The sequence below is a fragment of the Hyalella azteca genome, unplaced genomic scaffold, assembly GCF_000764305.2.
Source record: "Hyalella azteca isolate HAZT.00-mixed unplaced genomic scaffold, Hazt_2.0.2 contig10442, whole genome shotgun sequence".
Taxonomy (NCBI): domain Eukaryota; kingdom Metazoa; phylum Arthropoda; class Malacostraca; order Amphipoda; family Hyalellidae; genus Hyalella; species Hyalella azteca.
Window position 1 is genome coordinate 50,513 of NW_025940483.1, and position 15,776 is coordinate 66,288.

At 38.9% G+C, this 15,776-nt stretch overlaps 1 protein-coding gene across 2 annotated transcripts in view; it reads right to left on the reverse strand.

The window, feature by feature from the left end:
* Positions 1–1,956: 1,956 nt before the first annotated feature.
* LOC108670836 (POU domain protein 2) overlaps positions 1,957–15,776 on the reverse strand; it is a 56,879-nt gene continuing 43,059 nt past the window's right edge. The window contains exons 3-8 of one of the 2 annotated variants that reach the window (XM_018158327.2): positions 9,223–9,698; positions 8,705–8,947; positions 6,293–6,433; positions 5,997–6,128; positions 4,793–5,628; positions 1,957–4,634 (exon numbers count right to left, since the gene is read on the reverse strand). In XM_018158327.2, coding sequence (XP_018013816.1) covers positions 4,382–4,634; positions 4,793–5,628; positions 5,997–6,128; positions 6,293–6,433; positions 8,705–8,947; positions 9,223–9,698 — 2,081 coding nt within the window. In that variant the 3' untranslated portion in view covers positions 1,957–4,381. Of the gene's footprint in view, positions 4,649–4,792; positions 5,629–5,996; positions 6,129–6,292; positions 6,434–8,704; positions 8,948–9,222; positions 9,699–15,776 lie in introns of both variants that reach the window. The other variant, XM_047882428.1, reaches the window with a different exon arrangement.

A 15,776-nucleotide genomic window follows, 5' to 3' on the forward strand; every position in this document is an offset into this window, starting at 1 on the left:
ACCTCTGTATCTGATAGTGATTTCAAAATTCTAGCTTCCGCATCCGGTGTTAGTGATCTACGAATTTTAGAATCCCTGTATATATTCAAACAGAAGCCTAGTCTGAATGCCGCTTTTAGCTCCTTTCCTCTTGAAATAGTAAATAGATAGGCCGTTTACGTTTACTAGCATTATTTTCATGTCTTATCTATTTATTTTTAGTGCATTTACTTTACTAATTGATTTATTTGTGTTTCTAGGACTGAACTTTTTCTGAACAGAATTTTTGTGGTTTGAACTGACGATGGAGCTGGACTCCGAAACGTTTTCTCTTATAAAGATATGGTGAATTTTTGTGGTATTTTCTTTGCTTTTAAATTCCTGGTTAACTTGCGATTCAAGCAAACAAGTGATTTTAATACTTATATCCAATCTGTTGATCATGAACTGGTAGTTGAATTAAAATTTTTTAATTTGGAGTAGAGCTCCAATTTTTTGATTGCTCAATATTTGAAGCTCTTTCTTTAACTATCGCGATACGGTAAATTTCTTCCCAACTTGATTGTGGTATCATTTACGCTAATCGATACACTGATTTGATAACTGTGTCTCAATGTATAATTCCGACTCCGCTGAATTAAGGCGCACTATATCCGAGATTTTTACCATTAATTAGATGCGCTTATAGCGAAGGAGATCGAAGGGTAGAGAGTAACTTCATACCACGTTTCTCGTTATTTATTATTATTATTGTTATTATTTTATTTTTGACACTGGTACAATATTGCCTGTTGGTTCAAGTCAGGTGTTTGGGGACTAATTCTGTTGGTGCTGGGGCTAAATGGTCGATGAATATTTCACATGTTCTATGGCATGTATACTCTCTTTATCGTTGTACATGGGGTTGTGATAAAATATTAGACCGATTAGATTGGCATTATATTTTAAATGTAATGATCGATGCTCCTAGTCATCGAACTTATGAATTGCCAGAGCGGAATTGCAATCTGACTCTTCAATTCTTCATCGATAGTTCAAGTTCGTAGATGAGCAGTTTACGTTAGTAGTGATTTGTGGAAAGTTGCCAGCAGCGAATTACATGATAATCACGTATAATTCTTCATATTATGCAACAAGTCCATCATCTGAAGAGGGTTGCCGACTTGTTCAGAACTCGTAGGTTAAGTTCCACTACGCGTAAAAAACGAAGCTCGAGTATTTTTTTGTCATTGTGGGCTACCATGCACTAATTTTCTATAAACCAACACGGCAACACCACCTTTAGGAACCTCCGTTTTGTCGGTTACAAAAAAATTTTATGCTGAGTATAAGGAAGAGAAAGGCATTGTTCCGAATTTTATGTTTACTTGCTTTCCAAGCTGTCATACATAAGATAAATATAAAATGAGGGTGAGAACTTCTCGAATTGAAATTGATACAACAAATGGACAGTTGAGGGCCATATTCCCGGCTGAAAATGAGGAAATATTTGAGATCTATTACTGAAATGAGGCGAGTGAAGTGTTACCGCTTGCATACAGTTTTTCACTAATTTGATCGTAAAAATTACTTTCTCCGAATTGAATTCGACGTCAAAAGCAAGTTCAGAATTGTCGCCTAGTCGAGGATACACTTGAAAAACTCATCTGTTTATTCAAATGCCCTGAACACATTGAATTTCCCAGTTTTTCTTCATATGTTTAACTCGTGGAAAATTATTTTGTTAAATATCCAACTTTGTTTCATATGGACCATTTACATACTGACACAATTTAAAAGGCATCTACGATATATGAATTTAAATAAATGAAATTGATATGAATCTCAGAGTTCTTTTCTTCAGAAAAGAATCGAGAGCGATATTTGTTAACTGAAATTTTGGTCGAGTGCACATGGGTCATAAAAATGAGCCCATTGAGTTGGTTATTTGAGCTTCAAACGCACAAAATACTGATCCTTAGGAGGTAAATTCAAGTGAAAAACAAAAACGATTCCAAGTAACTTCCCTTTTCAAATATGCATAAAGTAAATATATTTCTCTGATCAACTTCCATTGAAGTCTAATTGTCGATGCCCATTTACAATCAATGAAAGTCGTTTCGCCAATCCGATACCCCTGCTGACACTTCAAACTTGTAATAATTTTTAGAGGATCTCAAGTTATATAAATTTTTTATGGAATTAACATGCAAGCAAGCGACGAAGAATTTCGATGGGTTCGAACAACGCCTTGAGTTCACACTGCCATCGTATGTTTTCTGCCAATTTATAAAATAACATCAACGCAAGTGGCGATAAAGAAATCCTGCTTATTTCCAAGTTGAACTGATATTCATTTCTTCTAATAGTCTGGAATAAAACATGACTTGATTAATATCTGCATAACATTTTGAAAACTTCATAAGTTTTAAGTACGCGTTTGGTAGGAAAGGAAGCATCTGCCTCTTGGAATAATGGTTTTGTATGTGCATGCGCTAAGTTGAACTCACCCTGTAAGACTGTAGAGACGAACTCTTAGGTAAATATACTCGTGTGATGAAGAGTTACGTATTTTGGAACGGCGACGCGAGATTAAATTAGGGCCAAAATCAAACAGATGAGCTGCAATTTTTTTCAAGAACCTACTACTTGCATTGTATAAATTATCAACAAATTAGTCGTTAAATTTAATTAAATTGAGCGTCTTCGATCTATCCTGTGTTGCAATACAAGATGAAACTGACGAAACCATGCGGGAAGTCCTAAGGGTTGTACTAATCTGGAGGTACAGTTGTTCTGTCAATAAAATGTACATTATTGTTATAGAATGCAAACGTAATAGATTAAACATTAAAACTTCCCATGAAACAAAGAATGACATCTAATCAAGTGAACAAGTCTCGAAATGTTTAACTTTGAATAATTTCAAAAAATTAGGCTTGGAGTAATCGGGGTCATACTTGCATTCTCACAAATGAGATAACAATAACGAGAACCGAAATTCCAATAATAAGCTGACACACTGACCATTAGCTCAAAGACTAATTTTAGGATCGACACTCGCTACGACAAACAACGATGAAATAAAGCTCATGAGTTTGCTACGAGGATGAATTCAACATGATTATCATCAAAATCTCAAAGTTTCATGCAAAAACAAAACAAAAACATCCCTGACCTTTGTAACAGAAGTTCATAAGTTGCTATACACTATCTTTGTCATTGCTGAAGAGCGTATAGAGCTCTTGTAATACGAAAAAGTTCAAATGCACAAAAGATATGTCCGATGGGATCAGTCTGTACAGCCTGGCAGTCTCCTCGCTCGCCTTCCTACTTGCATGCGGTGGCAGAGTTCGAACATGCAAAGGGAGGTAGCCGTAGTCTTATTTAGAAATTACAGAGGACACTCTGGAAAACTAGCGATAGCTTACAATACTAGTAATAATTTACACGGTATAGTAGGTATGGTCAACGCCTCCTAACGTAATTTATTTCAATTAAAAATAATTTTAAAAATTGCTTCCTTGAACAATTTGATCGGATTTACGCTGCGAGAACTGCAGATTATGCTAAAAAAATTCCATTTACTTCACAACTCGTCAGTTTACAAACAATATACTGTGGGGATATTAAAAAGTCTTGCGTAGTATCGTTAATTTTTAGTAACTCAGAGTGTTTTAGTATTTTCAATTGCATTTCATTAGCGTTTCACAACGGAAGAAGATCGAGATTTTCAATAGCAAAATATTGGATGCTTGTGACACTATGTGTGAGAAAATACCAAGTAAGACACAAGCTTATGCATTTCACTGTAAGGGTTCAAGTATTTGAGGAAAGTTGTTAATAATATTTCACTCTCGCAACAATTATTTTCTTCGGCGTATACACGGGACGCAAATAGAAATTAATTCAAAACCCTCTGTCTTGGGACGGTGTTCACAAGCTTGTTCCTCAATCGGCACTTATCTCACTGATATGATGTCCACAATGGCGTTCACGTTCACTATGATTTATAACTCTAGGTCACTGCCTTATCATTGTATACAACTAAGCTGTACATAAAAACACTAGCCACAACACGAAACGATTGGCCTCAGGACACTGGCTCGGCCGAAACACATTTATTCATTAGAGTAACACGTCAACTACAGAGCGGCTTGGAGACGAAATGTAGCTATCATCGAAGTGTTCAACTTTTTCCAAAGGCCAGATAAGAGTCACTTGACGGTTGAGGCGATTAGGGTCATGTTTCGGTTGAGTCGTGATGATTAGCATCTCATGCAGCACCCGACTGCCGAAGCCAAGACAAATGCCCGCCGACGGTTTTGGAAAACATTGCACAAGAAGCAGCCGGCTGAATTTTGGTAGGTAATCTCGCTCGATGATCGCATATTATTTGGCCTCCAATAGCCGCGTCTGACTACTATTCCACTTTAGCGATCGAAGATTCTACTGGCGACGGAGGAACAAAGCTATGATGGGAAACAAATGAAAGCGGCGAGGAGACTGGAATGCCAGGAGACATTGACGGACCCAAACTTGTTAAGGTCAGGGAAGAAGAGATGGGCAAATTCAAACTGGAGGAAAATAAGCCCCCGCCCCCTCCCGCCATGCTGAAAGGTGGCGGACTCGCCATCCCAGTGTTCGACGGGTGGATTCGCTTTTCCTTTTGGCGTCTGAGAAAAGATATCTAGGGTGAGAAAGAGAACGTGCTAAGAATGTAGTAGAGAATGGGAGCCATATATCCATTATTAGATCAATTATATAGTCATATGTAGCAGTATTCATTTATTTCAAGTATCCCATTATATATGGTCAATTTTTTGCATCTCACCTGTTGCAAAACCAAACTCTGACAACTTCTTTTTCCATTGACAGTGAATTTGAAAGCATACAGATCTCTTCCGAATTTGGTTTTGGATTTTGAAGGAATGCTCGTTCGAGTGCAACTCGCACACTAGTTTCGATCGAAGTTCGCTTCTTTCGCCGACGTCCAAGAGCATCAGGAGAGGTTAGAGGATTGCTGAGCAGTGCCGGGTCACTGACGCTTTTATCGGCATCTTTCAACCACTTCTGCAGCAACGGTTTCAGCTTGCACATGTTTTTAAAAGAAAGATTTAGAGCCTCAAATCGACTTATGGTAGTTTGCGAAAAATCGTTTCCGTATAACTTTCCCATGGCGAGACCCACGTCTCCTTGAGTGAATCCAAGCTTAATGCGTCTCTGTTTGAAAGTCTTGGCGAACTGCTCGAGTTCTTCCAAATCTGTTGTTTCTTCTGGAATCGGATCCCACGGCCTGGTTGAGGGTGAAGAAGGTGCCATAGGACGAAGGAGTGGAGGAGCCATGTGACTCACAGGTGTTGTGTGCATGGCGTGATGGCCCAAAGGTGACGTGCGCAGATGAGGTGACTCCTGAAGAGGTGGACGCAGAGGAGATTCACGAGGATCGCGCAGAAGCGAGTTCACAGACTGGGACTGGGATTGTTGATGTTGTTGCTGCTGTGCCTTTTGCAAGTGCTGTTGGATTTGATGGGCAACATCGTGGTGCATACTGCGAGGTGGCATTTGGCTTTCCTGAGTCGGTGGACGTTGAAGCCGAGCGCCCAGATCACACATTCCTGGAGCACCCATCATTCCACGCTGCAGCATCGATTGCAGGTATTGCATTTGCTGCAAACGAGAGGGGGTAACAGAGAAAATAAATAAATTAACTCGTTAACTCGCTCGTTAACGTCGTGAAAATGTTTTAAAAAGCATGAATTTGAAATTCCTTTACATTTATAAATTTAGCGAAAGACTTGAATCCTTCGGAAATATACGAGTTAAATTAAAGGTTGAATAATTAATTGGAAGACGAGAGGGCAACGGAGAAGTGATTAAGTAACTGAACTCATGAACCATGAAAAGGTAACAAAAAATATAAACTTAGAAATTTTTCAGATTTATGAAGGTAATTAAAGACTCCGCATTTTTTCAAAGTGTGTGAGTTGATGGATCAGCGTATTTGAGCTAAAAAAATTTTAATGCAAGTTATTTACCTGATTTTGAAGGAAAAGTTGTGCTTGAGGAGGAAGTTGCGACGCTGGTCCAGTCTGAGACAAAAGCATGAATTGCTGAAGTTGCTGCTGGAGTTGTTGTTGTTGTTGCCGCTGTAGTGTTTGCTGCAGGTTCTGAAATTTTTGAAAGCAAAATAAAATGATTGAATATTGAAGTCAGCCTTTCATTGATGTCATAAGACAATTTTACTTTCGATACATTCATGAGTACTCAAAATAATAACTTCTGAACTTAGCAATAAAGAAACAATGTTTTTTTACGATCGTTTACTATGTACCTGAAGTTCTTGCGGACTCATTGACCCCAGCCCTGCGATGGGCGACGTGACAGGTGGAGTTTGCTGGGCGGCAGCCACGGCTGCTGCGGCCAGTTGGTTTTGCAGCATCATTTGAGGGTTGCTCGAGTTCAGAGCCATCAGCTGCAATGTAATTAAATGGTCTCACATTAGAGGACATTGTTAATGGATTCAAAACGAACGTCATGATAAATACATGGAAGGTGAATTGTGCCGGAATTCGCATCACGAGCCATGAGCTGCAATGGAATTAAATCGTCCCGGATTATAATAGAACTCTCTTTACCCTCTACCGCTGTATGCCACTCTCCGTGAACATAATTTCCATATTAAATTATACTTAAACTATTGACTGTAGCAACCTAAGACGTTTGTACGCAACAGAGAACATTTTGATGAATTGAAATGAACATCATTGTGAAAACTGAAAAATTTTTGGGCTAGAAATCGTATCACAAACCTTCTGAACCATTAGAATCATATAGTCTCAGATTAGGGGACACTCTTGTCCCCTAATCATTGTCAACGAACGTCGCGATGGAACTATAAAAAATTATTTTCGCTGGATTTCGTATCGAAAACCTAGGTCAGAAAACTGATTCAATTTCTTGATTATTGAGTTCGAATGCCTTGATTTAAATCGAATGAACATTGAAATGTTGAAACAAGATCGATCTAAGGTTCCAAATGACTGTCAGCCATAATGTGCTAGTTAGTTAATTTAGTTAATCTCACTTTATTCAGCCTGATTATTCAATGATTAATTTACTTATGAAATTCTAAAGCGACTATTAATATTCAAGCAATTTCTTGGATCAAAACATTTGTGAGATTGACTTGTGAGAAAGTTTGAATGGTTCCTAAAATTATTAATGATTGCGCTTGTCTTGACATTTGCGTATTGCCTTTGTAGAATTTAATTTTGTAGAATGAAAATTAAACCAGCAATGAGTTTCCAATTACTTCAGAGCTGAAGATACATGTTCAGCGATTCAACTACAACTTTTTCAATATTATAATTGTTTATTCAATCACGAAAACCACAATATATATGAATATCGTACATTTAAGTCCGCAATTAAGTGATGGCGCTTGGGTATAAAGTACAAGTCCTTTCATCGTGATCTGGGCCCAAGCTCCATGTTGGGACTTTCACAAAGGCATGAAATAAGGAATGATTTTTCATGTATCTCGGCCCAAGCTCTATGTTGGACTAATATAAAGGGCACGATCGAGGGATTATTTTACCGGTGAACATGAATGTCATGGACTCGAGTAAATCAATTTCACGAACGTGATGACAGAATTGCTCTTCAAAAATTATATCTTTGTATGCATTATTTATCTTTAATTCGTGAGCCAAACAGAACAGTAGTGATGTGCTGGTAAGTTGTTAACTACGCTGCAAACGTTTGTACCAAAATTCTCTTGATTCCGAATAAATCCTACGTTAAGAAATGAGCGGCAAATTTGATGTAAATCAGAGAACAAAACTCGATCTGTCGCTAACTAAAGTAGCTTTTTCATAGCAGGTGGTATACTCAGAGGAATGATTGGAACCTTGTCCAAATAACGATGCCCTTTTTTCTCTTCTGTTGTAATCCTGGCCAGTTTAGCCCGACAAAGAGGACGTCTGCTCTTTGCACCTGCTATGTGTATGAAACTGTGTCACTATTTGGACATTATGACCCATTCGTTTTTCCGAGTGTACGCAGATAATTATTAGTGAGGCCTTCGAGATATTTTTCTCTAACGCACATGGTCATCTTGTACGACTCCAGAGGACGTTGAGACTTCTTGTTACGACGTCTTTCTGGCGTATTTGCATGATTGAACTCTGGACAACAGCATGGATGGGCCGAAGCGACAACTCCCGACCGCCCATTCCAGAACAGGTGTGGCATCTGGCGCTCTCATTAGCATTGGCTTCCAGCCCGTGCATGTTGAATAGCCAAGTTATTATCATGAAGACGTTGGCTTGGATAATACCGCGCATTAATGAAGTAGAAGTGAAGGTAAAACTTGAATGGTGTGATGTATTGATGAAAAGAGTCATCGGCTTCATGCACTACATCGTCTCAGTGATGATTTTTAAAAGGCTTTTCCAGCATTTGAATCGAAGTTAAGATGTTTCTTATCCCTTTATGTAAAACGCGCTACTTTTTAATGTTACTGGTGTATTTCTTTGATTTCCTTGCCACTTTTTAAGAGAGTTTTGCTAGCCTCCAACGTTAAATAGTCTCTTTTGTAACAAAACGCTTGCACCCTAAAAATGAACGACTTCTTTTAAACTAAATTAAATTGATTGTCTTTTAACGAAACGTTGTGGGAAATAAAATAACGGGAAATTTATTACGTAAATTAATTGATTATGAGATATAATTTGACACACACCTGGCTGAGGGAGAGAGACCCAGCCTGCATGGCAGCGAGGGCGGCCTGCATCGAAGGATGAGCCCCCGTGGGGGTGCCACTCGGGGGGGACACCGACGGGGGGGCGCTGATGGGGGTGCTCACACTCGCGGGGGTTTGGGGGGACGGAAGCCCCGGGGTTATGAGGGGGTCGTTGGATAGCGTGGTCGAGGGCGGGGGGGAGGGGGTGGTGGATCTCTTGATGCTGTTGGTCAAGTCCCAAGCCTGAGTGAAAAATAAAGTACAGTATTTGTTAGCGATTAGAAGCAGGGGTTTTGTTTGGTTATGTAACATGTAGAAATTTGTGTTTATACATTATGAAACCATGATTGGTACATTGTATTTGTTGATTGAGGATTGTACCTTTTACGTATACAAGTTATAACAATACATCACGATGATTTTACCACATTCTCAACGTCCTACTAACTTCCACGACCGCGGATAAGTTAACATTGACAACAACACAAAATAATTTGAAATTTTTAAATTGCGCTCACCAAATTCATGACTTGAGGGAAATGATGAATTCCTGGAGAAGTTGAATCCGGAGCTCCACTTCCAAGGGGAGACCTCGGGGATCGGGGCGACTTTACCCTCACCGGGGGCGTTTGCCCCCCACTCATATTCTGCGTAATAGACGCCATGGTGGGAGTAGAGGGCGCCTCCATGGAGTCCTCCATCTGGTGATGGGATAACATGTTCTGATGATGGAGATGCTGTTGCATGTCAAGCACCTTCTGCTGGTTCTGGTGTTGCTGTTGTTGGTAGTGATGGTGGTGGTGGTGAAGACTGTTGATGTTGGTCTGGTGGTCAGTACCACCGCTGGTGTCGTGGTGATGATGGTCCTGTGAAGGCGCGTCCATTGAGTCGTCCAAGGGCTGGTCGTGAGACGACGGGTCGCTGCCGCAGTCGCTGACAGCGTCTTCACGCTCGCCTCCTCCTGAGCAGCCGCTCGTGCCAAGGCTTGCGTCACCTAAGAGCAACAGGACCAATATTATTCAATGAATAATTAATAATATCAATAAATAAAGATCTATAATAATAAAAGAGGACCAGGACCAATATTATTCAATGAATAATTAATAATAGCAAAAACTATAGATCTATAATAATGTAAGAGGACCAGGACCAATATTATTCAATGAATAATTAATTATATAAATAAATATAAACCAAGGCTTGCGTCACCTAAGAGCAACAGGACCAATATGCAGTATTATTCAATGAATAATTAATAATATCAATAAATATAGATCTATAATAATTTAGTTAATCTCACTGGTGGTGATATTAACTGGTAAACGTGGTAAAGCTATCTGCCGAACCACACCAATCTATAATAATGTTTATAAATTCTATAAATGACGTAAAATGCACGATAGCGACAGTGATGACTCATGTCATTACGATCGGGTGTTGTGACCAGAGCAAGGTGATTCAAACGCTATCGGATAGCAACAATTTATTTAAACCGGATTAAGATGCAAAATAACATCACCAAAGAATAGATGAATCCACTTGACAAACAAGAAACCGAATCTAACTATTCTTTTCGAGTGATCTAAACGTTCTTGGAACATTGTTAACTAACGCAATAATGTGTTCGGACGGGCCGTTATGGAATCTTTACTATATTCAATCGAGAAGAAATAAATCACTTCAAACTGATGTTTTTGCATTTAAGACATCGACGTGTTAAATCTCTTGCCTTATTTCACACACAGAATTCCTGAGCTTTTTTTGCACTGTTGTTTCATCACCTATAATCCCACTTCAATTTGAAGGGCAAAAAACTTCGATGAAAAACGGCACGTGTGCTGAAATACCTTATGCTAATAAACTGACCGTGTGCCTGACTCATTTGCATTCACATTCTCTTTCACTTGCTTGGTAGTGATGTAAGCGTTGATGTGATATGTAGCATCTTGGTTGTTAGAAAAGATTCGCGGGCTGAAAATTTTGTTACGAATTTTTTTGTTACTTTATCCGGCTATAATTGTAGTTCACTTCATCTTCTTATCACGTCTTGCATTTTTTTAGCGACTTTAGTGTTTTCGTTTTACCTATTCTCTATTTTTTTCATTATTGATATTTTCGTTCTACCTATTCCCAATCAGTTCCTTATTACTGTTTTCGTTTACATCGGTCTACATATTCTTATAACCACGTAGAAAAAGTTATAAAGAGGAAAATTGAAAGGATTTCTACTCCTCTTTACCATGTTTTCTCAGTTTATTCTTATCGCACAAAAATTTTATCAATCAGTTAATCGTTTTCCGACTAAAAACTATCGAGAGTTTTAGTGCGAAATGCCACCAATTTTTCGACAACCAGAGATAAATTTCCTGTCAAAGATTTCTATCGAATTGAGTTCTATCTTTTATGCCGCATCTATTCTTTATTCTAATGATGGTTTCGTTTACCTTGCGCCAATTTTGGGACGATATTTCCAATATATTTTAAACGCAACCTACACGAGAGAATCTGCACCCCGAGCCACTCAAAAACATAGACTGTTTTGTCAACGCGGAATATTTGGCTATTTGCAATTCCGACGTGACGGTTTTGCGGTCAAAATATAATCTAAATTCAAACTTTTTTCATGAATGAGAAAGTGAGCGGTGATGCCGAAATAAATCGCGACCCTCGATCGTATTGCCTCGAGCGACGCTGCAACTGCGACTCAAATGTAAACAAGGTAGCCTGCTACGTTCTTTATATTCTGATAAAAAAAATCTTGAGATCAACTTCTTGATACTTTTTTCCAGTGCCTCATAGTACCTGCGAAGTTAAATACTTGACGAAATTTATTTATCTGGATTGAAATCTAATTCTGAACCTGCTCTGAATGAATACGGATAAACTGGTGAAAAATTTTAAAATGGAATGTAGTGAACGCATTTTTTCAAAGCATTCCAATATGTGTTTTTTGTTCTAAAATAGCCCTAGTGATTTTAAAGAATTGTACACTAAGTACTAAAATTAGTCCGATTGTTATTTTTTGACGTAAAACAAGCAATATGATGCTATCATATTTTAGAATTTTTAGAAACTCCCGAAAAGTCAGTCAAATTTAATACCCAAGTACTAAGCACTAACAAATTGAAATGTAATATTGCATACTATCTTGTTTCCCAATCTTTCAAGACGTTCACTTGGAGGCAAAGATTGATTAAAACTATGAAAATAGAATGGATATTAGGATGTCATTATCGCAGGAATAGATAATGACTTCTCATAAGTAAACATGTTCGATGCCTTGATCACGCTGTCTGTGATTCGAAAGAAAAACACTTTAACTCGCGATTTAAATCAAGGATTACAGGATTCGATAACGAATAACGACGTCGACTCCCTTAAAATTTTCGTAATCGTGTCGTGAACCTGACCTCAGGTTTCCCTCGCGCCTCCCGCGACTTGCGGTAAACCGCGACACTCGTCCCGCTGCGACACTTGGCATGACACCGCGCGGCGCGGCCACGGCACGGCGGGGGGCATGAAGGGTTACTGTCCCCACAATGGGCCTGAATGTCGTCTATTGAGAGCAATTTCGCGGTTTATTCATAGTTCATGAACTAGGTCGGATCTTAGCAACTAGGTCGAATCTTAACAAGTAGGTTGAATCTTAGCAACTAGGTTGAATCTTAGTTAGCAACTAGGTTGAATCTTAGCAACTAGGTCGAATCTTAGTTAGCAACTAGGTCGGATCTTAGCAACTAGGTCGAATCCTAGCAACTAGGTTGAATCTTAGCAACTAGGTCGAATCTTAGTTAGCAACTGGGTTGAATCTTAGCAACTAGGTCGAATCTTAGCAACTAGGTCGAATCTTAGCAACTAGGTCGAATCTATTATCCATTGTAAGTATGTAAACTAAGGCTTACGACATACTAATGTCATTACAAATATTTGAGGCAGAATTCAAAATCTATTTCCATGCTCATTTGAGGCTCGAATACTAAAATTGAGTTTCCTTGAATACTACAATGTTTAACGAAACCAAGAACGTCCAAATTTCAACTGTAGACATCTTGATTTACTTCAAAGTATAGTCATTTTTGGTATTAAGAAAATTTGTGATTTTCAGGAAAAAAACATTTTTAAAAACCATTCGAAGTTGAGCCCGAGTCCTCCTGTGTCGTGGCCCTCCAATAGCGGCGCGTGCAGCGAGCTCGAGCCTTGCATGCCTGGAAGGCGTAAATTTCGTTCCACTTATGGAAGGACATACGAGGCCTCACTTAGCTCACCCTCGTCTGCCTATTAAGCGTACGACCTTCGGTGGTCATGAAGACCTCAGAACTTTGTGGTCGTGCCAACCTTCTGGCATAACACAAGTATTTAATCCATGTCGCACTGCATAGATATCACGGTGCCTATAATAGGTACGAATGTAACGTGGTGAACTACCCAGCCTTACTGGGTTTAATCTTGTGATTCAACGCAAATGTATTACCGACACAAATTTATTCAAAACAGAAATTGTCAAAAATTGCGTCGTTGGCAACCCCAGGCACGGTTTAAACCACACCCGAGATTAGGGACATGATTCTCTATAGGTAATTCAAAACGTTTCATACGATTCATACTTAAGACAAACGAGAAAAATTAAATAACGATTATCCTGAAAGCAAAACTAATAAGTGGTCATCGACCAAGAAGATCACTGTTACAATGATTATCCAAATCTAAACTTGTTTTGATCATCTGCGGACGTCTTAATTGTATTGCTCGGTATTACTCGCCCACAATTATCTAACAAGTGCGCTTTCAAAATACTTGCATACTTTCAAAATCTGACGGCTGAATGCTATATAGTTGATTTAATCATGCGGTTTTTCTGACAACTCGGATGTTGCTAATATTGTGATCGTTCTTTCTGCAAGCATTTTCATACCTTACATTCGCAATAAATGATAAGGTAAAAAATTGTCCACGAGTTTAAGAAGAACTAGGCTGGCGAGCGTGGAAAAACCTGATTTACGAACAACATGAAACATAAAAAAGCATATGTAACCTACAACAAGTAGTGCGACAAGCGAAGTGAGTGGCGGCAACCTTCAGCTAAGGTCGTGAACACAGGAGTATAATTGCTGCTGGTAGCTGCAGTTATCTGTACATCATAACCTTTGCTGCAGTTGCCTATAATTCCTCTATATAGTTCTGCTCATTACCGCTGCTGTCATTGCCTACGCCTCCTCTAGTGCTGCTCATTACAGCTGCTGTCATTTCCTACGCCTCCTCTAGTGCTGCTCATTACTGCTGCTGTCATTGTCTACACCTCCTCTAGTGCTGCTCATTACTGCTGCTGTCATTTCCTAGTGCTGCTCATAACTCTTCCTGCCAACGACATTCATGCGGCGGCTCCGGCTTTCGTTTTCTAGGAATTATGCGGATAATAAACGAAAATCATCACCCGTTTATTTGCGTTCCAAAAGTGATGTACATCAGATCTTTTTCGTAATGACTATTTATGAAAGAAAATTCACTTTTTTAACAGTCATAACTCCGCTGTGACTGTTAGAATTCTCCATAGCCATTAAATTTTTGCATGATAATATTTCCATGTGAGAACATCAATGCCAAGTTTAAGTTTTTTTCCGCTATGACGGTAAATATTGCATCCTTTCGGCATCAAAAATTTTAAGGGTTCTTCTGCTTTTATAAAGATCATCATTGTATACATCGTTGATTATTTTTTAATTGTAATTTCTCTTATCATTCTTTCGTCCACATACCTACTGCTTTTACTGTTCTCGCTTTATCTGTTAATATTTTTGCCACACTACACATAAGATTACTTCAAAATTAACCGATATTCGCATTATTTTTTGCAGGTAAGGGACCGCGGTCATCGTTATACTCGACAACGCCGGGTGCTGAAGGCAGCTCGGTAAGTAGGCGTTAGTAATTGGTTTCGGTTGTTATTAGGGAGGCCGTCGATGTTTCGGGAATTTTTTCCTGTCTCCTGGCTGTTTGTTAAAGACATCGGTTGTCCGGAATGTTTGTCGTACAAGGGTGTTTTTAGGTACCTCAGTGTAATTTATTTCGCCAAGATTGACTGCATGAGTAAATGCAGATGCGATGGCAACGATAGATTTATTGTGATGCTCCTTTTCTTGTCCTGTAATTACAGTGATGGGAAACGAGCTTTCGGCTCAAATCGCTAGTAATTTTTTCCGAGGAGTTCAGAAAGCATTTTTTAAAACTGAAGTCTCGTTCGTAGTCACTTGTATCCCTGACGTCGATAGACACGAATAAATCGCCCGGCGATCGAATGAGTTTGCAATCGCTGTTCGGATGACATTTTGGATTTAGATTGAGGTTGACGCACTTTAATGCGATTTCTCAATAAAATTAACTTGGAAATAACGAAAGTTTGAAGAAGAATAGAATGTCGTGTTATCTACAGTTCGGTGCAGTTCGTAATCAAACCGCAATTGATCTAACCATATAGTCAAATTTGCTCATATGGGCTTCTTTGAGATTTTTTTTATAGCACGGTGCATAGTTTTTTATATATTCGAAATAATTTATCGCATACCGTATTTGCATGTCAATATTATGAATAACGATTTTGTTCCCTACTGGATGGTTTTATTATGGCTACCCAATCGCAAGTATCTATAAAGGGTTAATTCTTCTATCTTACTGATGGACGGACGAGAGTAATAATATGGGTATGGCACGTAAATTCGCTGTCGCATCGGTGTTAGAGAAACGATCGAGGCTGCTGAATCTTGTTAAAATTTAATGAGATAACATATTGATTCTCAAGAACGTCATAAGCAAATAAATGACCCATAATCAACCGGAGATATCCTGGTGTCCACATGGAAAATTTGCCCATTAAATAAAGTGATCTGTGTTCATTAATGGCGCAGGGACCCCGAAAGAATTTCGAAGAAACACTTAGATTCAGATCCGCATTCAGATTTTGATTTTGACTTTACGTCCTTGTCCTCGTCTCTTATACACATCTAGATGTGTATAAGAGACAGAACTAATGCTGCGAAACGGACACTCCAAAGCTCATGAGCGTGTAAAAAAAGTTCTG